A 21,025-nucleotide genomic window follows, 5' to 3' on the forward strand; every position below is an offset into this window, starting at 1 on the left:
ATTTCTTTTTTTTAAAATGGCTGAATAACATATCATTAAATATATATGTATATAATTTTGTCTATCCATTCATCTGTCAGCAGACACTTACGTTGTTTCTGTATCTTGGCTATTGTCAACAATGCTGCAATGAAAATTAGAGTGCAGTAGTCTGTACAAAATTGTGATTTTGTTTCCTTGGGCTATATTCTCAGAAGAGGGATTGCTAGATCACATGGCAGTTCTATCTTTATTTTGTTTTTTATCAATATTTTTATTGAAGTATAGTTGATTCACAATGTTGTGTTAGTTTCTGCTATACAGCAAAGTGATTCAGTTATATACATTTAAAAAATATTCATTTCCATAATGGTTTATCATAGGATACTGACTATAGCTCCCTGTGCTATACAATAGGACTTTGTTGTTTATCTGTTCTCTATATAAAAGCTTACATCTGCTACCCCTAACCTCCCACTCTGCCCCTCCCCAAACTCCCTCCCACCTTGGCAACCACCAGTCTGACTTCCATATCTGAGATTCTGTTTCATAGGTAGGTTTATTTGTGTCATATTTTAGATTCCACATGTAAGCACTATCATATGGTATTTGTCTTTCTCCTTCTGACTTACCTAATATGATTATCTCTAGTTGGATCCTATTTTTATATTTTTATAAAGAACCTCCATATGTTTTCCATAGTGTTTGCACCAATTTACATGCCCACCAACAGTGCCAACAGGACACAGGGTTCCAGTCTCTCCACAGCCTCACTAACACTTGTTATTTCTGGCTTTTTGTTTATTTTTGATCCTAACCGGTATGAGGTGATATCTCATAATTTTGACTTCCATTTCCCTGATGATTAGTGATATTGAACATCTTTTCATGTGCTTATTGGCCATTTGCACATCTTTGGAGAAATGTCTATTCAAGTCCTCTGCCCATTTTTTAAAAATGTATTATTTATTTATTATTTTTGGCTCTGTTGGGTCTTTTTGCTGCTCACGGGCTTTCTCTATTGCAGTGTGCAGGCTTCTCCCTGTGGTGGCTTCTCTTGTTGTGGAGTGCGGGCTCTAGAGCGTAGGTCCACTAGCTTTGGTGTGCGGGCCTCACAGCATGTGAAGTCTTCCGGGAGCAGGGATCGAACCCGTGTCCCTTGCACTGGCAGGTGGATTCTCAACACTGGACTACCAGGGCTGGAAAGGCAAGGCAGTAGACAAAGACCTGCTTTGTCTTTAACACCCATTTTTAAATTGGGTTATTTGTGGGGTTTGGTGTTGTTATTGTTGAATTGAAGGAGTTCTTTTTATATTCTGGACATTAACCCCTTATCAGATATGCGGTTAGTAAATATTTCCCCCCATTCCATTGGTTGCCTTTTCACTCTGTTGATTGTTTCCTTTATTGTCCAGATGTTTCTAAGTTTGTAGCGCCATTTGTTGTTTTTACATTTGCTGTCTATGCTTTTTGCTTTTAGTGTCATATTCAAGAAATCTGCCAAATTCAGTATCATGAAGCTTTTCCTCTATATTTTCTTCTAGAAGTTTCAGGTCTTACATTTATGTCTATAATTCATTTTGAGTTCATTTTTGTATGTAGTGTAAACTAAGGGCCAACTTCATTCTTTTTCATGTGGATATTCAATTTTCCTACCACCATTTGTTAAAGAGAGTTTTTTATTTTGTAATATTTAGGAATAAACTTAAGTAAGTGGGATTGCTTTCTTGATTTTCACTTCATATTGTTCATTGTTAGTGGGTGGAAATGCGAATGATTTTTTGTGATTTGATTTTGTATCCTGCAATTTTGCTAGCAGTGTTTTCTGTGGAACCTTTAGTGTTTTCTACATATAAGATTATGTCATCTGTGGACAGAGATCAGTTTACTTCCTCCGTTCCAATCTGGAAGCCTTTTATTTCTTTTTTCTTGCCTAATTGCTCTGTCTAGGATTTCCAGGACTGTGTTGAATAGAAGTGGCAAGATTCCTAATCTTCAAAGAAAAGCTCTCAGCTTTTCACCATTGAGTATGATGTTAGCTGGAGCTTTTCATATATAGCCTTTATTTGTTGAGGTAATTTCCTTCTTTCCTAGTTTATTTGAGTGTATTACCTCTTGACCAGACTATTAGAATAGTGAAGTAGCTTGTCTTCCTTCCTGCTGTGCTGTCTAATATCTCCAAGCCACAGAGTGTGTAGAAATAGCCTGTGGGAATTAGAACCAGCCACCTGAAGGGAAGCTGGAGTGTAGGGGGTGGGCAAGCAGCACATGGCCTGCTGCTTTCCTGCTGGGAATTAGGGAAGCCAAGAGTTGTGGAGTCAGACCTTTCCTCTAGCCTCAAGAAGACGCTATCCCTCAGGCCCCGCCCCTCAGGAGCCTCTTGCTCCACCCATAGCCCCTTTGGCCCCGCCCCATTTGGCTCCCCGCGCGCGCCCCGCCTTTCCAGCCCCGCATTTCCAGCCCCCTGCCCCTGCCCCAGAGAACCTGCATTACTTGACTTTCAGCGCCCTGGGAGGAGGATGAGATCCGCAGGGACCGAGTGGAGCCCCAGAGTGTGTCTCTGTCGTGGCGGGAGCCCATCCCCGCGGGAGCCCCAGGGGCCAACGGCACAGAGTATGAGATCAGATACTTCGAGAAGGTGAGTCTGGGTCTGGGAGGGACCTGGGGTTGCATTACCAGCTGTGATCTGTCCCCCTCTCCTGCAGGCTTCCTTTTCTTTACAAACCCCTCCCAGCATAAGTCCTTGCTTTGTCTTTAAACATCTCCACTGGCCCCCAAGCGGCCTACCCAGCTGGAGTTTCTTCCTGGCCTCTCCTCACCGTGGACACACAGCTCTCCCTCTTTCTTCACGTCTTCTTTCCTAACCCGTCATCGTGTCCATTTTCACCACTACTGCCTAGTGTTTACAGGTGACAAAAAGCTTCCTCTGGGGGCTGATCCAGACTTTCTGTGGCTGAATTCTATGCATAGTTTGCAGCCCTTTTAAGAAAAAGAACGCAGAAACATACTGTTTCAAATTTTATGGAAAAGTACCACTGTGGGAACATGTTGCCATGTCTAGTGGTGTGCCAGAGCTCAGAATAAATAATATGCTGATAAATAATGTATTGATAAATGTTTAACAGCCAGCTCTCACGGCAATGAATGTATGCATTCGCATTTTAATTTTACTGATGTGGAGACTGTGTAACCAATCATTTACAAATACTAATAGAAAGTATACAGTGTTCCTTATTGTAAACTCTATAGGGCAAGTTGATTCTCCTAGGACCCTTTTTTTTAAATTTTGGCTGAGTTCTTGTATCTGTGGTCAGTCTATGGTTGCAGCTCAAGGGTGGTTTAACAAGTGGAGTTAGGTCCAGATCCACTATCTCTTTTCTGCATAAGTTTATTGTCTTTGAATTTGACAGGTAATCTACAGTTAAACTGTTCTCACTTTGCTGCTAATTGTATTCGTTAAAGCAAAACTTGGCTTTCAACTTAGCACTACATGTGTTAGGACTTCACTCCCTCCTCAGTGACTCCAGGGAGTTCTTTGCTGAAGCAGATAACAGATTTTGAAAAGAGAAATCTGGAGAGCTGTGAGCTGAGAGAGAGAGAGAGGAAGTTGGGGACTTTCAACCCAGAGATAGTAGCTGAAGCCAAAGGACCTGAGGGGATGGCCAAGGGAGGGGGGCATGAGTGAGAAAAGTGGCTGGGACAGGGTTCTGGGGGTCCCTGACGTCAAGGAGACCGCAGCGAAGGTCACTGGGAAGGAGCCAGGCAGGCAGCAGTTGCTTAGAAAGGGCTCACTGAACTGTCACTCGGGGATCAGAGCGTAGATACAGTCCCAGTGCTGAGCTGGTGGATGCTCCCTGGCCCATAGGGAGTGTGAATTTGCTGGGAACAAAAACGCTTGAAAAGAGGAGCCAGTACAAAAGCGGCTGTATTTGAAGGGCTTCAGGAACGTCTCATGGAGCCCGATGACCAGAAGCGTGGCAGGAGTCACCAGCCCCTCATCTCTGAGTTCTCTCCATACCAATCCCACCTCCTCTGCAGGGAGGGTTGTTCCTAGCACCTTGCAGATGCCCAGGCTGGCAGCCCTTTTTACCCTCCCCTCCCCAAGCCTACTTATAAGTTCTGCAGCCAGGGCCTTGCTGTCTTTCCATGGTATGTTCAAACGCCCAGAAGGGAGATTCTGATTGGCCCACTTGGGTCAGAGTCTGCCCTGATTCCTGAATACCAGGACCATAGAAGTGGGGCCACAGATACAGGGGAGATGCACCTTTGGGGACTGTGAGTGTGGCAGGGGCTCTAATCAGGGGGTGTGTGCAGAGATGAAATGATGGCAGCATGTCCAGCACGCACCATGATCAGATGTGTTGGGGGCAGGATGACATAGTGCACAGAGCACAGGACCTAAAGGAATTAAGAAGGTGTCACCCCGCCCCTTCCCTGATGGGAGCATCACCTGTACAAGGAGATAGGAATGCTGTTGTGAGGACTGTAGGAAGTTGGCTCCTATAGGGTCTAGCCCAGCAGCGGGCAGTGAATGGGCCCTTGGTGTGGGGCCGTGGATGAGCCTCTCAGTCCCTCTGATCCGAATTCCTTATCTGTGAATCCACACCTTGCAGGACATTGTGAAAGTCCGATGACGAGGGGAAAGCAAAGCCAACAAGGGCCGGGCAGGTGTCAGGGCTCATTTCCTTCTTCTTTCCTCTGAGGGGTCAGGTGTAGCTCCTCCTCTAGACTGCCAGGCCCCAGTGACCTTCATCCTAGCATCCCCGAGAAGGCCAGCATCTTTCTCTTACTCGGAGGTGGGGCCGACCGAGTGTAGGTGGAAACGCGTGGTGGAGAAAAGGCCTGGGGATCTTCTGGAAGCAAGATGAGTGGCGTTATTCCAGCAGCCCGGCCTCCTCCCCTCAGGGTACCTCTGCCACCTCCCTGCCCCTTCCCCCCACATTCTCCCAGGAGCATGGGGCCAGCCCTGGGTCTGGGCCTCATGTGTCTCTGTCCCTCCCCAGGATCAGAGTGAGCAGACTTACTCGACGGTGAAGACAGGGGCACCTGCGGTCACTGTCACCAACCTGAAGCCGGCTACCCGCTACGTCTTTCAGATCCGGGCAGCTTCCCCAGGGCCCTCCTGGGAGACCCAGAGCTTCAACCCCAGCATTGAAGTGCTGACCCCAGGGGAGGGTAAGTGACATGTGGAAGAGGAGAGAAAACCCAGCCTGGGGCTGGAGCAGGGAGGCAAATTGAGGGGTTATCTGTGCAATTAAGGGAACCTGCAGAACAGTTCAGTTACAACCTATTGAATGAATGAAACTGGAATCCAGTAACTAGTGGCTTAGATTGGGTACCCGTCCTGGAGGAACTCATAGGGGAGGGATCCATGAACAGCTGGAACCCAGGTCTCAGCTGGTGTCTCCCTCCCATGTCTCGGGGAAACACCCTCTGCCCTCTCCAAGATTCCTCTCTTTTCTTGGGAGGACTTTTCTTCTCCTGGTCACTTCTTATCCTTGACCACTAAATTCTTGTTCCCATCCTGCTACTTTCTCTCTGTCATGCCACAGACTCAAACGTGGGCACCACCCCTCTTCTCACTATGCCTCAGAGTGTGAAGCCGAGGGGTTGGCCCAGCTTACCCCGGGACTTCCAGGGCCTGATGTCCATCATCCCAGCATCCAGCTTCCCTGAGGGTTGGGGCACACCAAGGGAGTGTCACCTGCAGCAATGAAACAAACAAAAACAACAGAAGTGGTTAAGACTCTGAGCTTTCACTGCTGGGGCCTGGGTTCAATCCCTGGTCAGAGAACTAAGATCCCACAAGCTGCATGGTGTGGCCAAGGGCAAACAAACCAACAAAACACCAGGAGAACTGCACACTTTCAACGGGTGAATTGTATGGTGTGAGAATAACTTCTCAATCAAGTTGTTATCAAAACAAAGCAAAACAAGACCTGAACCTCAGATATTCCTGATCCTAAACTGGTTCCAGCTCTCAGCCATGATGTGGTATTACCCCTCCTCCCCTGGCTTCCCTGCCCTGGTTCCTCTTCCCCCCACTCCCCCACCCCCCAGGGCCCTTTCCTGATGTGCACAGAGCATTTAGTGCTTTCTTTTGTTCTCCTGCCGCTAACCCAGCCCTCAGGATCTCACCCCTATCTACCCTGAGCAGCTCATGAAAGTATTTTTCCTGGACAAAAGGCAGTTTGCCCTAAGAGGCATCCTGGCACCAGCTGTCAAGATAATAATTCTTTCCAACCTGCTACACGAGTCAAATCCAAGATAGAAAGAGTTCTGAGCCCAGAGGGAGGTGGAGATAAAGTGTTGAGGGAGTTTGCGTTCTGGGAAGGAGACAGCACTTCTTGCTCGAATGCCTTTCTCTGCCAGACCCCGGCCAGGTGCTGGTGAGAGGAGATTAGAGCTGGGTCTTGAAGGCTGGGGAACGTTGGAGTTCTCCATGGGGAGGTGGGCAGGGAAGGCATCTTGGAGAGTGAGAGGCATCAGGACAAAGGCTTGCGGGTTGGGCTGAAGTGGGTGTGGTAGAGGGTGGGCGCTGGGGACCGGTAGCTGAAGAGGCCTGATGACTTCTGTTAATCTGGTGCTTCTCAGTCGGTGGATCCCTGGGTCTGGAAGATCTCCTGGAGAAGGAAATGGTGACCCACTCCAGTATTCTTGCCTGGGAAATCCCTTGGGCAGAGGAGCTTGGCAGGCTACAGTCCATGGGGCCGCAGAGTCAGACACAAGTGAGCTACTGAGCGCACACAGTCGGTAGACGTGCTGCTCAGCTCCTAGCCTCCTCTGTTGCGGCCCTGGCTGCAGAGAGTGGTTCCCCAATCGCAGAGCACTCTTTCCAGTGAGCTGTGACCCCAAGTCAAGATCACGAGGAGGACCATGCTGCACCACTGTACTAGTTAACCACTGCTGTGTAGCAAATTACTCTCAAACTCAACAGCCAAAAACAACATTCATTCATTATCTCATGGTTTCTGTGGGTCAGGAATATGCACACGGCTTAGCTGGGTGCCCCTTGGGTCAGGTCCCTCACTGCAGTCCAGGTGTCCTCTGGGGCTGCGATCATCTCCAGGCTGAACTGGGGCGGAATGGAGAGGAGGGGAGGGAAGGAGTGTGTGCTTCCCTAGTTGGGCTCTTGCTGGCTGCTTGCTGGAGGCAGGCACAAGATTCCTAGGCTTCTCCAAGGGCTGCTCATAACCCAGCAACTAGATTCTTCTAGAGACCGTGAGAGAGAGAGGGAGCAAGAGGGCGCCCAAGATAGAAGCCAATCTCTTGTAACCGAATCATGGTGGTGACATCCCATCACTTGTGCTGTATTCTTTTCATTAGAAGTGAATGACTGCGTTCAGCCCACGCTCATGGGGGAGTGAACACCAGGGTGTGGAGAATGCTGGCCACACTGATTTTCTCTGCATCCTCCATTTCCGTGTCCACCAGGACAGCTCATTTCAAACAGTCCTTGGCAACTGTTCCATCTTCTGCCACCAGCCAGGCCTGGGACCCTGTTCCCCATCTCTGGAAATGGGGGCTCTGAAATCTGTTCTCTTGACCCTGACCTTGTTGGTCTCTGACCCTCTCTTTCTCTGCTGTCACTCTTCCTCACTTGCCGTGTGACATCCTAATAGCAGCTCTTGGGATCTGACTGCATCTGTTGGGCTCCCAGCCCCTCCTGGCCCCACAATCATCTCTCCCCAGCCACCGCGGACTCTGCTGGCTGAAGCGCTCTCCAGCCCTGCTGGCCCCCATTCCCCACACATTATGTGGCACCCACCCCACTGTCCCCAGCACTGGCTGTCCTCCATCATCCCTAGCCAAGGCTGCCTGCTAAAGTGTCTTTTTCTAATCCCAGTTTATTCGTCAGGGCTGCGTAGCATCTTCCCCATTCTCGACGGTTATCCCAAACCTTTATCTCTTCCAAGCACCCCCTCTCTCTCCCCACTCCCAACCCGGTAGATTCCCTCATTCCTGTCCTCGTGGGAAGGAACTCTGTCCACTGTTCTGGGCTCCCTGTTACCCTCAAGATAAAGCTCATCCTCCTGGCCTAGCATTCAAGGCCCTTCTGGGTCTGTCTCCTCCCCCAGTTCCCTTTACCCTCCCGCCTTCCAGCTTTATCTCTTCATATCTTGCATCTCTGCCTCCATGCAGCCTGCTTTCCAGCCACATGGGGTGACCCGTCGTTTTCCAGACCCAGCAAGTGCATCTAAGCATCATCAACAACCCTGTCCATCTTCCAGATGATGCCTCTTCTGCAAAGCCTTCCCCACTGGCTTTAGGAAGAAATGATTGTACCTCTGCTCAGCGCTGCTCCTGTCTCTGTTTTTTTTTCATTGATTTTTCATTTCTGTCTCCCCTGCTGGTCGGTACACCCCTCCAGGGCAAGGATTCTGTCTCATCCATTGCCGACTCCCCAGGACCACTGCCAGCCTGGTGCACATGTTGGATGGATGGATGGGTGGATGGGGCTGAGGGCCTGGGATCCTCTTGGCCCCTCTGCTGGGGAAATACTTTAAAGCAGAGGATTTGGGGAATCAGGTTTGAATCTTAGGTTCACCATTTATTGGCTTTGTGACTTTGGGCAAATTACACAACTTTTCTCGATGTCCGTTTCCTCAGCTACAAAATGGAGACACTTCACTTTCCTGGCTCCTTGTGATGATGCAACAGGATTGTTTAGTTATGGCACATAAGTGTGCATTAAATGTTAACTCATCATTCTTATTGTTGGAGAGGATGAGGTGGTTAGATAGCATCACTGACTCAATGGACAGGAATTTTAGCAAACTCCAGGAGATAGTGGAGAACAGGGGAGCCTGGGCATGCTACAGCCATGGGGTCGTAAAGAGTTGGACGTGACTTAGCGGCTGAACAACAACAAAAATTGTTGGTGACAGTTCTGGATTGGGGTTGGGGAGCTTGGAGAAAAGGCCATGCCCCTGCAGAGCCACCTTCCTTGTGCATCTATAAAGCAAAAAGGAAGGCCAGAGCCTGCCCGTCTGGATACCCACTCCTCTCTCTCAGAGCTGGGCTGCAGTAGAAGTGCCCTGCCCTGGGAAAGGATGAAGCTCCAGGTACCACTGCGGTTGGTGGGGCAGCCTTGGTTCCCGGCTGCTGGGAGGCTGGGCCAAGGGCAGAGGTGCTGTGGAAATCCTGCTGTGGGATGAGGACAGGAGTCTGTCCTGGGGCTTACCTGGCAGCCTGGTCCTCTGCCTCTCTCAACCTCATGGTTTTCCTCCCAGCCACCTCCGGGTCCAAGGACCAGAGCCCCGCGGTCGTCATCACTGTAGTGACCATCTCAGCCCTCCTCGTCCTGGGCTCTGTGATGAGCGTGCTGGTCATTTGGAGGAGGTAGGTGACTGGTCCCAGCCTGGCTGTCCCCGGCGGGCTGTGTCACTGCCCTCAGGCACCTGTATCTGTATCCGCATTTGCACAAATGTGGATTTGCACCAGCGAGCATAGCATACTGCTGTGTAAAGACAGGCCTGACTGGTGCTGTCCTGGCCCCTCCCCCCACGCCCTGCTCCTGCTCAGCTGCTGTGGGATGAAGGGGATTTAGCTCCTTCACTCATTAAATGTCAGAAGGCATGGCTGCGGAGGGAATCAAGCTCCGGCTGCTCCTGTGTGATTGGGAGCCTCCCGAGGCGCTCAGAGGCCCCCAGCCCCTGCCCCCAAGGGATCGGGAGGCCCTTGAACACAGGCAGAGGGAAGAAAGGCAGAAATTGTGTGTGCGTGTATGTGTGTGGGAGCAGGGAGAACAGGGAGGGGAACTCATATGCCAGAAACCCCCAAGCCCCAGAGGAAGGAAGCTTGCAGCAGAGTGGGCAGAGAAAGGGGATGGGCGGAGGGGGAAAGATATGGAGCTTGGGTCTGGCTCAGCAAAGATAGAGGCCTTTTGGCAGAGGCACCCCAGGTGGGTTCCAGGCTGGGGCTGAGGTCAGCAGACTGGAGGGGTTGGGAAGTCCACATGTGACAGGCTGGAGTAGGGGGAGCAGAGGAGAGAAATGAGCTGGTCCAGGAGCCACACGTCAGCATCCTGGAACTGCCTGTGGGCAGGAGGGGCGGTGAGCTTTCATCCGGCTCAGATGGGATTATTTGCTTAGCCTTAAGTGAGGTGCTGAAAGTGACTGAGGAGGAGAGGATCTGGGAACCAGCTCTGCCCTGGCCAGGTGAGTCAGGAAGGCAGGACAAGAGTAGAATCTCCTTGATTACCGAGTTTAAAGGTCCGTAAATGAGACCCGTTGGAAAAGCGGAAATGGACAGGAGCTGGGAGCAGCTTGTGCTGGTCGTGAGCTCAGGGGCTCTGGGAGGCAGGAGAGGATGGGGAAGAGGTGAGCAAGGAGGGCATCTTTGGGCAGAGGCTGCAAGACAGGAGCGGCTGCCAGGAGCACCTCGGAGACAGCTGCACTAGAGCAAGGGGGGCAAGCCAGGCGTGGATTTCAAAACCTACTCAGAATCAAATGGCACCAGCATGGGAATCTGCCAGGGCTAGCACTGATGGGCAGGGACACACGTCTCCAACATGCATGTCCCAGCTTCCCTCGCCCGTCTCCTCTGCCCCCCGTCTCTGCAGTACCCCGCTCTGTACAGTGGGCTCCTCACCTCCACTTGCCCTCCCATCGATCCTGGCTCACCCCAGTTCTCACCAGGGGGGCTCTTCATCAGGTGGAAATGTCTCGCTTTCTCCTCCAGCCACTCGGCCTTGCCCCCTGCACCCCTCCGCAGCTCTCCTGATGTTCATGGAAGTCCTGTTCCCACGCTGGATGACCTCACTAGCCATTGGACAACCTGCCCCAGCCCTTGGCCTCTGGGGTCTTGGACTTCGTTTCCACAGACCCTCTCTCCTGTATCCTGGGCCATCACCCCCCAGTTCTGCTTGTGCCCTGCAGACTGCTGGTCCTCGCAGCTCACTCTCTCAGCCGTGTCTGCTGCACCTGCTCTTTACCTGCGCCACTGAGTCTGCACACCTGCCTATCTCTGCATCCATCGTCTCCCTCTGTTTCTCTAGAGGAAGTGCCATCCTCCCGGCCGGGATCAGTCCTTCTACCTGTGACTGTAACCCACCCCTTCCTACCTTCTCAGGAGCCCTTACTATTGATCACATCTACTTCTTCCCTATATGCTGGCTAACATGGGTTGAGTGCTTAGTAAGCTCTTGGCGCCAGTGTGATCAGGCAGGGCTGTCTTGGTCCTGATCTTATTAAAGAGAAAGCCAGCCACCTGGTCCACAGACAGCGAGGGAAGGACCTAGGGAGTTGGTCCGTGCCATCAGATTCCAGAGCCCACACGGGAGACCGCCGTCATGACCACTCCATCCTGCGTGCCCGCCTCCGCTGGTATCAACATGGGGCCATCTCTCTCGAGTCTCCCTCACCTCTCCTCGTTGAGTCTTCACATGACCTCACTCTTCTGATCCTGTTTCCTTCCTTGCTTCCTGTGACATCACCCCCCCCACCTTCCGCCCCCGATTTCCCTCCTATTTCCCTCCAGTTTCTCTGGCGGTTCTTTCACAGTCTCCTCAGTGGCTTCCTTCTCTGTTGTGTTGTTAGTCGCGCAGTCTGACTCTCTGTGACCTCGTGGACGGTAGCCCACCAGGCTCCTCCGTCCATGGGATTCTCTCCAGGCAAGAATACTGCAATGGGTAACCATTCCCTTCTCCAGGGGATCTTCCCAACCCAGAGATGGAACCCAGGTCTCCTGCACTGCAGGCAGATTCTTTACCATCTGAGCCACCAGGGAAGCCCTCCTTTCCTCTTCCCTATCTCTAGATGGCGGAGGTGGGGGGCTCCTCAGACTTGTTCCCTGTCCCACTTCTCAGGCTCCCTCCTCTCTCTGGACAAGGCCCCCAGCTCTAGAACTTGTATCTCCAGAGCAGATCCTTCTAAACGGCCCCTGCCCACCCCATCCCCCCACCGCCACACATAGCTAACTCCCTGCTCACTGATCAGCCCTGCTTATCCCAGAGGTGCTGCAAACTCAAATGTCTAAACGGGAACTTGTCAGCGCTCCATCTTGGTAAATGGTACCTGCCTCACTTCACTGGGCAAGCCGGACACTACAGTGGTTCCTACCTTTCCCCTCTCCCTTTCTGACCTCCAGCCTTCCCCAAGCCCTGTGGGCCTGTCACCTCAATGTCACTCTTACTTTTCTCCATCCATGGTCACCCCGTAGCCTGAGCCATCTCCTGCCATCTCCTGCAGGGACAACAGCAGCAGCTGGGATGATCTTTCTAAAGTGCAAATTGAACCTTGGCACTCCCCTGCTCAAACCCGCCTCCCCCGGGGGCTCTCCTCTTCCCCACCCCCAGCATAAATCCAAAGTCTTTATGTGGGCCTGCAAGACCCTGCCTCAGGGGGCCCCAGATGCCAGCCCGTGACTTTGTGGATCGTGATGCAGTCCTGTGGCCCATGGTGGCCTCTCTCTCAGGAAGCCATCCTTGATGGTCTCAACTGCGTCTCAGCTACGTGTTCCCACAGCGCACTGCCCTTCTCCTTTGCTCGGACCTGTGAGTGGGCTTGTGGTTCCTTCTCAAGGTCTGTTTTCTTGACTAGACCGGAAGCTGCCCCTGGGCGCAAGGCCTGCCTGTTGTGTTCAGCTGTAGGCAGGGAGGCAGCTTGGGCTTGAAGTCAGGGCACGGATTTGTGTGTCTCTGGAGTTGCAAGAATTCACGGCTTCTCAAAGTGAAAATAGCTAGGAATGTGGAGAGAGTGAGTGGTTAGGTCTGGGGCTGGGGTTACATGTGTGCTGTGGGGAGAAGCTTCCAGACCCACAGGACAAGAAAGTCCCTCCCCTGGGGCACAGACCTAGTCCTTTTGGAGGGACAAAGAGGTGCCACCCTGGGTGCTGGTGAGATGGGAAGGGCTGGGACAGCCTGGTTCAAAGGATGACTGTAGACCCCCCACCCCCACCCCCTTCCCCAGGTCCTGCAGCTATGGCAAAGGAGGTCGGGATGCCCCCGATGAGGAGGAGCTGTATTTCCACTGTGAGTTGTCTGGGCCTGGCCCAGGGCGGGGCGGGCACCACCTCACCTTACTTCCTCAGTCCTCTTCCTGACTCCCCTTGCTTCAGTTCAGTTCAGTTCAGTCGCTCAGTCGTGTCCGACTCTTTGCGACCCCATGGACTGCTGCACTCCAGGCTTCTCTGTCCATCACCAACTCCCGGAGTTTACTCAAACTCATGTCCATTGAGTCGGTGATGCCATCCAACTATCTCATCCTCTGTTGTCCCCTTCTCCTCCCGCCTTCAATCTTTCCCAGCATCAGGGTCTTTTAATGAGTCAGTTTTTTGCATCAAGTGGCCAAAGTATTAGAGTTTCAGCCTCAGCATCAGTCCTTCCAATGAATATTCAGGACTGATTTCCTTTAGGATGGACTGGTTGGATCTCCATGCAGTCCGATGGACTCTCAAGAGTCTCCTCCAACAACACAGTTCAAAAGCATCAATTCTTTGGCGCTCAGCCCTTGCATACCTCCCCCCACCTCGCCCGACCGCTCCAACCACGGAGGCCCTTTTCCTCACTCCCATCTCTTTCTCTTCATTGCCAGTCAAAGTCCCAACTCGCCGCACGTTCGTGGATCCCCAGAGCTGTGGGGACCCACTGCAGGCTGTGCATCTATTTGCCAAGGAGCTGGATGCGAAAAGCGTCACGCTGGAGAAGAGCCTTGGAACAGGCAAACTGGGCACCCGGGGAAGCCTTGTCTGTGGGGAAGCCCTGCCTCCACCCCCTGCCAGCCCTCCCTGGAAGCCCTTCCTCTACCCCACCCCACCTCTATCCTGTCAGCCTGCCTCCACCCCAAGTCCTGCCCCCATCTCTGGAGGCCTGACCTTCATCCAGTCCCCATGCTGTCCAGGAAGCCCCCGCTTCCACATCAAGCTGGGCCACCGCCCACCAGAGTTCAGGGAGGGAGGTGGCAGAGGAATCTGTGAGCCTGCCTTCCTACCCTTTGCCTGCCCCCAAGGTCAGAACTCTCTCCCTTCAGGCCCTTTCAGAGCTGGCTCTGCAGACTGCCACTGGCAGAAGTTTGGTCCCAGGCTTTCAAGGACCGATGGGGAGGGGCGTTTGCAATCTTGGGGTCCAGGCATACCTGAGTTCTAGCCCTGGCTCTGCCACTGACCAGGGGCTCATCTGTCTTCTGCTCCGAGCCTCAGTTTCTCATCTGTTAAATGGGTGTTACATCTGCCTCAGAGCTGATGTGGGAGCGTCCCAGCGCTCAGCCCAGGGCCTGGCTCCTAGCAGGTGCGTGCTCTCTCATGGTCAGTGCCCTGGCTTCCTTGCTTCGTGTCTGCAAGCCCTCCGCCCCTGTGCTGAGAAGGCAGCACTTTTCCCAGGAGCCCAATGCTCTACCCCAGCACTATTGGCAGACTCGCTGGGCAGAGGCCAGAAAGGGGCAGCATGGTGGAACAGATGTCGTGGTCACCCAGCACGCCTTTGATGTGCTGGCATGTGCATAGTCCTCTCTTTGAGGCTTTGAAATTTCCCACCGAGGGAGGCAGGGAGGACTCCCCATTTCACAGAGGAGAAAACTGAGGCCAGAGAGGGGCAGAGCAGAAGTCCACATCAGGCGGTCAGTACTCAGTTCACCAGGATTTGAACTCAGGAGCCCCGAGTCCCAGGCCAGAAAGGGCCCGTGAGCCAGAAGCTGCTCACCCTGCGTGGGTTGGCTGAGGCAGTGGCCTCTGGGCAGTGTCTAAGGTGCTATTCTCCCCCAGGGCGGTTTGGGGAGCTGTGCTGCGGCTGCCTGCAGCTCCCGGGCCGCCAGGAGCTCCCCGTGGCCGTTCACACGCTGAGGGAGGGCTGCTCCGACTCGCAGAGGCTCAGCTTCTTGGCCGAGGCCCTCACTCTGGGCCAGTTCGACCACAGCCATGTGGTGCGACTGGAGGGTGTGGTCACCCGAGGTAGGGCCTGTGCTCCACCAGCGTGGGTGGGGGGGAGGAGCCCATGGTGTGGGAGGTGGAGTGTGCCGCGCCCCCAGGCCCTCTCTGCTCAGTCGTGGGAGGGCGCCCCGATGCGGCCCAGCATGGGGAGAGGAGCTCAGCTCTCCATCACTGACTCAAGTGGCCTCTGACCCTGTGTGATCTCTGGATGTGTGGTGACACTCTAGGGGTGCATCCCTGATGATTTCCCCCAGCTAACTTGCTGCACATCCTCACCTCGGCCTTTGTCCCCCTCAGATGCCACCTCTCCTTCTGTTCAGCAGAAGAGGGCAGGCAGGAGGGTGGTGAGACTCAGGGAGCTTGGCCTCGGTCCTGGCCACCTGGGTGCGGGGCAGGGAGGGGAGTGGGGAGCACGTGTGCTCACAGAGGGCAGCAGACACCTGAGCATATATGTCCCCCTCCCTGAGCACAGGAAACACCTTGATGATCGTCACCGAATACATGAGCCATGGGGCCCTGGATGGCTTCCTCAGGGTGAGTGGCCTGGGCCCCAGGGGGGTATCGATGACCGTGGTTCTCTTTTCCCTCATTTTTCCCTTTGGTGGGACTCGGAGTTGGCCTCATCCTCTGTAGAGATGCCCTCTGGCCAGGCTGACCTGGCAGGTGACGCGGGCAACTGAAGCCCAGAGAAGGCCAGTGACTTCCCTGGGGTCACACCGCGCCAGGGAAGCGAGGGTGCAGCCGGGCTTCCATCTCCTCCTCCCTCTCAGCGGCACGAGGGCCAGCTGGTGGCCGCGCAGCTGATGGGGCTGCTGCCCGGCCTGGCGTCGGCCATGAAGTACCTGTCGGAAATGGGCTACGTGCACCGGGGCCTGGCAGCACGCCGGGTGCTGGTCAGCAGCGAGCTCGTCTGCAAGATCTCTGGCTTTGGCCGGGGCCCCCGGGACAGAGCAGAGGCGGTCTACACCACCATGGTGAGGGAGCCCTTCCCCGCGTCCCCCTTCCCCCCTCCCTCCAGCTGTCTGCGCCAGCACGGGCCTCGCCTGCGGTCCCCTGTGGGTTCTCCCTTAGATGAGCAGCTGGGGGACCGGCAGGTGGGGCTGGGCCCCATGGCGCTCTGCGGGTGGGGAATGCTGGCTGTGACTCTGGCCCCTCCTGCCCCTGACGGGCCGGCCCGCCTGCCCGCAGAGTGGCCGGAGCCCGGCGCTGTGGGCCGCCCCCGAGACGCTTCAGTTTGGCCACTTCAGCTCCGCCAGTGACGTGTGGAGCTTCGGTGTCGTCATGTGGGAGGTGATGGCCTTCGGGGAGCGGCCCTACTGGGACATGTCTGGCCAAGATGTGAGTGACTGCGGTGGCTTCAGCTCCTTGCCTTCTGATCCTGTTGCCCTCTGACCTCAGGCCCCAGTTCCCTGACCTCTGCCCGTGAACCCTTGACCTCTTAGCCCCAGGCCCCTCTTCATTGTCTATTGTTTCCAGTCCCTGCCTGGTCACCATTTGAGCCTTCTTGGGGATAGGGTAAGTGTGTGTACTGGGGGACCTAAACCCTCCTGTCTGCCCACCACTCCCCACCCCATGGCCTAGGTGATCAAGGCCGTGGAGGATGGCTTCCGGCTGCCACCCCCCAGGAACTGCCCCTCCGCCCTGCACCGACTGATGCTTGACTGCTGGCAGAAGGACCCGGGTGAGCGGCCCAGGTTCTCCCAGATCCACGGCCTCCTGAGCAAGATAATGCAGGACCCGGAGCCCCCGAAGTGTGCCGACACCACCTGTGCCAGGTACGGCATCACCTCACCTGTCCCAGGTGCCTCCCCACTGTGCCGATACAGCTGAACTCTCACCTGTCCATGCATGCCCTCCCACCCCATGTACAACCACCCACCTGTCCTACCCGACCTGGGCAGATATGACTGCTCGCTCAGCTGCCCCAGGTAGATCTAATACTCCCACCCGCCTTAGGCACATACAGCTTTTCATCTCAGTCATTTCTGCTTGTCCTGGGTTTTGCCCCACGTATCCCGGGGTACAGTGATCACGTAAGTAAATGTGGTGATAGTCCTAACAAATCTGTAGATCATATAATACAAGTCACCTCCCCAACTCGCCTGCATATATCCTAAATATCCTACCCCAGACTGTTCAGACACTCCCAGTGCCTTTAGCTGGCTCCTGTACAGCCCTCTCTACCTCCCCTAGTGTCGTGAACCCCCAACTGGCTCTGAGAACACCTGGAACCCTGTGTGAGCCAGGCCTGCCCTGGGACTTGGTCATCTTCTAAGATATCCTGTCCTCAGATGACCCGTCTGTTATCTTCTCAGATGACATCGTTTGTCCTTTCTCAGATGGTCGCTCCTCAGGAGAGCGACCGGGTCTGAGCCCCAGGTCCCTACTGTCGACTGACCACAGCTCCTCCACAACCCCCCCCAGGCCTCCCACGCCCCTGGCGGACCGTGCCTTCTCCACCTTTCCCTCCTTTGGCTCCGTGGGTGCATGGCTGGAGGCCCTGGACCTGGGCCGCTACAAAGACAGCTTCGCTGCGGCGGGCTATGGGAGCCTGGAGGCCGTGGCCGCCATGACTGCCCAGTGAGTCTGAGGAGCCTGGGGGCCCTGCCCCTGCCTGCATGGGAGGCCCCACCTGTCCTCATTCTGGGTCTTTCCCTGGCCAGACTGGGTTGGGGGGGGCGGTGGAAGGCAGAGAAGGTGGTGGAAATGAGCCAGCTAGATCTGACCAGCCTTCTTCCCAGGGACCTGGTGAGCCTGGGCATCTCGTCGGCGGAACACCGGGAGGACCTCCTCAGCGGGATCAGCGCCCTGCAGGCCCGGGTGCTCCAGCTGCAGGGCCGAGGGGTGCAGGTGTGAGCAGCCTCACTCTTCCAGCCAGGACCCCGGGGGAGGCTGCAGCCCCCAGCCCCACCCAGGACCCCTGCTGGCTGCGTTCCACCTGTGCGGAAGGGAGAGCCCAGAGCTTGAGTGGAGCTGCAGTCGTTCCCACTTCCCTGCCTGTTCCCCTCACTTCCCCCGGTCTGAGCACCTTGGCTGACTTAGCACCCTGCCTAGAAAAAAGGTTTAAATCCTGGGGAGGACCACTGAGATAACAGTGGGAGGAAATGCAGGGTCACAGAGACCAAGGTGGGCAGGGGCAGGGAGGAAGACACAGCTTTAAATGGCCTGATTCATGCCCTTCTGTCTTCCGCACCCACTGGAGTCTGGGGCCCACCCCAAAGGGTGCCGCACTTGCCCTCAGACCAGTGGGCAGCAGGGGTCCCCGAGGGATGGGCCGCTCTGGGACCTAGCAAGGACCACCCGTCCTTGTGGGCCATGGCTCCTCAGCTCCCTGTGGTCCAGCTGGGCCGTCTGGACCCTGGTCCTGAGACCCAGGCAGGCAGAGGTGGTGCTGAGCTCAGGGGCTGGACCCTGAGGACCCCAGACTCAGGAGCTTCTGCTTCCCCCACCCTTGGGCTGACCATTCTGGGTGAGGGTCCCGGTGCTCCCCTGACATCCCACTAGGCCTCCCCTGCTACTTTGCATTCCTTTTATAAACTCACTAGCCAGGACATCTGGGAGGAACGTGAGGAGAGAGGTTTTCTGCCCGGGACTCCAAGAGCTTTGCTCCCAGCCCTGGGGATAGTGAAGACATGACTCTCAGAGAAGGAGCTTCTCTAACGGGCTAGTTCAGTCCTTACCGTACAGGTGGGAAAACCAAGGCTCAGTGAGGAGTAGGGGCTAGAGCTGGGCTTGAGCCCATGGGCCCAACTCCTGATCCAGAGTGTGGCTCTGGAGAGAGTCCTTGGTCCTCCCTGTGTCACCAACACTCTTCCCTGAGGTAGCCCAGGGGTACTCTGAGGTGACCCCTCTTGCAAGCTTCATCCCCTGTACCACCCAGTGCCCATGAAATGCCTCCTTCCTCTGGGCCCTATTCTGCGGGGCTTTGGCACGAGTCGTTGCACTGAGCTGACTCCAGAGCTCATCCAGGAGGGCTTCCTGGAGGTAGGGGTGATCATGAAGCCAAGGCTTTTGTAGGACAGAAGGAAGGCAACTGGCCCTGGATAGGGTCACCCCTGACATACACCTGCTCTGGGGTGTGGCTATGTGTGGGTGGGATGGGATGGAGTGGGAAGGGTTCAAGGGCTACAGGAAGGGGTGAAGGAGACACAGCTGGCCCTTGGAGGGCCCAGATGAGGCAGGGAGATGAGCTCAGGCTCCAGGAAGTACTGCACGTCTCTGATGGCAGACCTTGGGGCCTGAGGGCTGGTGGGCCAGAGGGGCAGATGGGCACTCTTGATATGTGTATGTGGAAGGGTGTCTGGGAAAGTTCCCTGGCTGTCTGATGCATCCATTGAATGGGACCTTGGAGGAGCCGAGGAGGACTCTTTACTTAGGGTTGATGGAGGGCCTAGGACAAAAGAGTCCAAGCAGAGGGGCCTGCAGAGTATCCTGGAGGGAGGAAGAGGCAGCACATCCCTGGGAGTGCTCCGTGGTGGGGGTGGGGCCTCCCAACAGTGCCTTTAGCCTCATCCTGCCAGCAGGGCAGGAGTCCCCCAGCCCCACTCTCCATCACCTGAGCACCTGCCCCAGCTCAGTGTCCTGGGGGTGCCAGGAGAGGCTGAGACACTGCTTCTACCTTTGACAGAGCTGGAGGGTCCCTTGCCAGTGCCCTCCAGTCTCTGCCCCCACTGCCCCCAGGAGAGCCTGGAAAGGACACACCAGCACCCCATCTTGGTGGAGGGAGCCTCGCCCTATCTACAGCTGCATCAGTCATGCTCTGGGGGCCGGATGTCCCCCTTCACCAGCTGTTCTGCAGAGTCCCCTGGCTGTGTTGGCAGGACTTCGGTGTCCAGGGTAGACCTCCCTTCCTGTGGGGAGTGAGGTCCCAGCATCTTGACGGGTCCCAGGCCTCAGCCCCGCACAGGTGCCGGTGTGATGTGGCCTGACAGCTCCCTGGGAGCTCTCTACAGATCTATTTTTATATGGAACTTAATCAATGGATAGAGAGAGGTGGCCTGCAACCTGCTCCCAGCACCCATATCTGAGCCCATCCAGGGAGGGAAGGGGCTGGTTGGTGGTGGGGAGAGTGGTTCCTTTGACTAATTCTGGAGATGTTTTTATATTTCTTGGGATCTATATGCAGGACAAAGTAATAAAAACTTGTCTGTGGTATGGTGCCTGTCAGTGACAATTGCTTAAACATTAAACTTGTGTGGGAGGATTTTACACCACCACTCCCCCACAAAGTGTTTGCCTGTGATCTCTCAGTGAGAGACACATTTAGAAGACAGGGCAATGTGATTGGGGCCACCATAGGGGTGAGTACTGGATGGCCTCCCCGAGGAGGCAGCACTCTGAGGTGCCATTCCCTGAGATGGACCCCTTAAGGGGAGGGGAGCAGGTAGATAAGGGATGTGGAGGGAGCTCAGTTTTAGAAAAGCTAAAATGTACATCCAATACTGTGAATAAATGATGCCGGGGTGATGTCCTGTCACATCCTCCCCAAGAACTAGCTCTTCACATGAATAACTTAACCTAACCCTTCATAGAGCCTTCCCGGGTGGCACTAGTGGGAAAGAATCCACAAACCAATGCAGGAGATGTAAGAGACACGGGTTCAATCCATGGGTCAGGAAAATCCCCTGGAGAAGGAAATGGCAACCCACTCCAGTATTCTTGCCTGGAGAATCCCATGGATACAAGAGCCTGGTGGGCTACAGTCCATGGGGTCACAAAAAGAGTCGGGCACAACGGAATTGACAACACGCATACACGCAACCCTTCATAAGGCAATACGTTTGCACTTCTTCTAAGAGGAAGTCCCAAGTAAGGCTTCTGGAAAGATCAGGGGGTCTGTCATGGTAAAGCGTGACACAGTTCACTGGAACCCTAGGATTCTTTGAAACTCCCCTGGTGATGGGAAGGACGCCAGGCTGCCACCTCCTCCTCCTCCTCCTCCCTCAGCCAAGCAGCTCTGCTTTTTTCATACACACAGCAGAGGCTACAAAGTAAATTGCCCACAGGGATGAGGTAAGAATTCTCCTGAATGGGAAGAAGACTCAGTGTCAAGGAAAACTGCTATACAGCTCCTGTTGACTGTGGCCCCTGTTGCTGAATCTTATTTTTGGTGGCTAGTGAACATTTTTGTGAAATCTCACAATTTTTAAATTGTAGCAATTAATATAAAAAAAAAAATCTA

At 54.5% G+C, this 21,025-nt stretch overlaps 1 protein-coding gene across 1 annotated transcript in view; it reads left to right on the plus strand.

Moving 5' to 3' along the window:
- The window catches only part of EPHA10 (EPH receptor A10), a 44,216-nt gene extending 24,220 nt beyond the window's left edge, over window positions 1-19,996 (plus strand). Inside the window, exons 6-18 of the mRNA XM_081495238.1 lie at window positions 2,484-2,617; window positions 4,983-5,154; window positions 9,213-9,321; window positions 12,891-12,952; window positions 13,515-13,640; window positions 14,680-14,865; window positions 15,317-15,378; window positions 15,615-15,818; window positions 16,033-16,182; window positions 16,426-16,619; window positions 17,269-17,424; window positions 17,586-17,694; window positions 19,525-19,996. Of these exons, the coding sequence (XP_081351364.1) occupies window positions 2,484-2,617; window positions 4,983-5,154; window positions 9,213-9,321; window positions 12,891-12,952; window positions 13,515-13,640; window positions 14,680-14,865; window positions 15,317-15,378; window positions 15,615-15,818; window positions 16,033-16,182; window positions 16,426-16,619; window positions 17,269-17,424; window positions 17,586-17,694; window positions 19,525-19,707 (1,847 nt within the window). The 3' untranslated portion in view covers window positions 19,708-19,996. The remainder of the gene's footprint in view (window positions 1-2,483; window positions 2,618-4,982; window positions 5,155-9,212; window positions 9,322-12,890; window positions 12,953-13,514; window positions 13,641-14,679; window positions 14,866-15,316; window positions 15,379-15,614; window positions 15,819-16,032; window positions 16,183-16,425; window positions 16,620-17,268; window positions 17,425-17,585; window positions 17,695-19,524) is intronic.
- Window positions 19,997-21,025: the final 1,029 nt, after the last annotated feature.

This window comes from Giraffa tippelskirchi, chromosome 5, assembly GCF_054371585.1.
Source record: "Giraffa tippelskirchi isolate mGirTip1 chromosome 5, T2T-mGirTip1v1.2.pri, whole genome shotgun sequence".
Taxonomy (NCBI): Eukaryota; Metazoa; Chordata; class Mammalia; order Artiodactyla; family Giraffidae; genus Giraffa; species Giraffa tippelskirchi.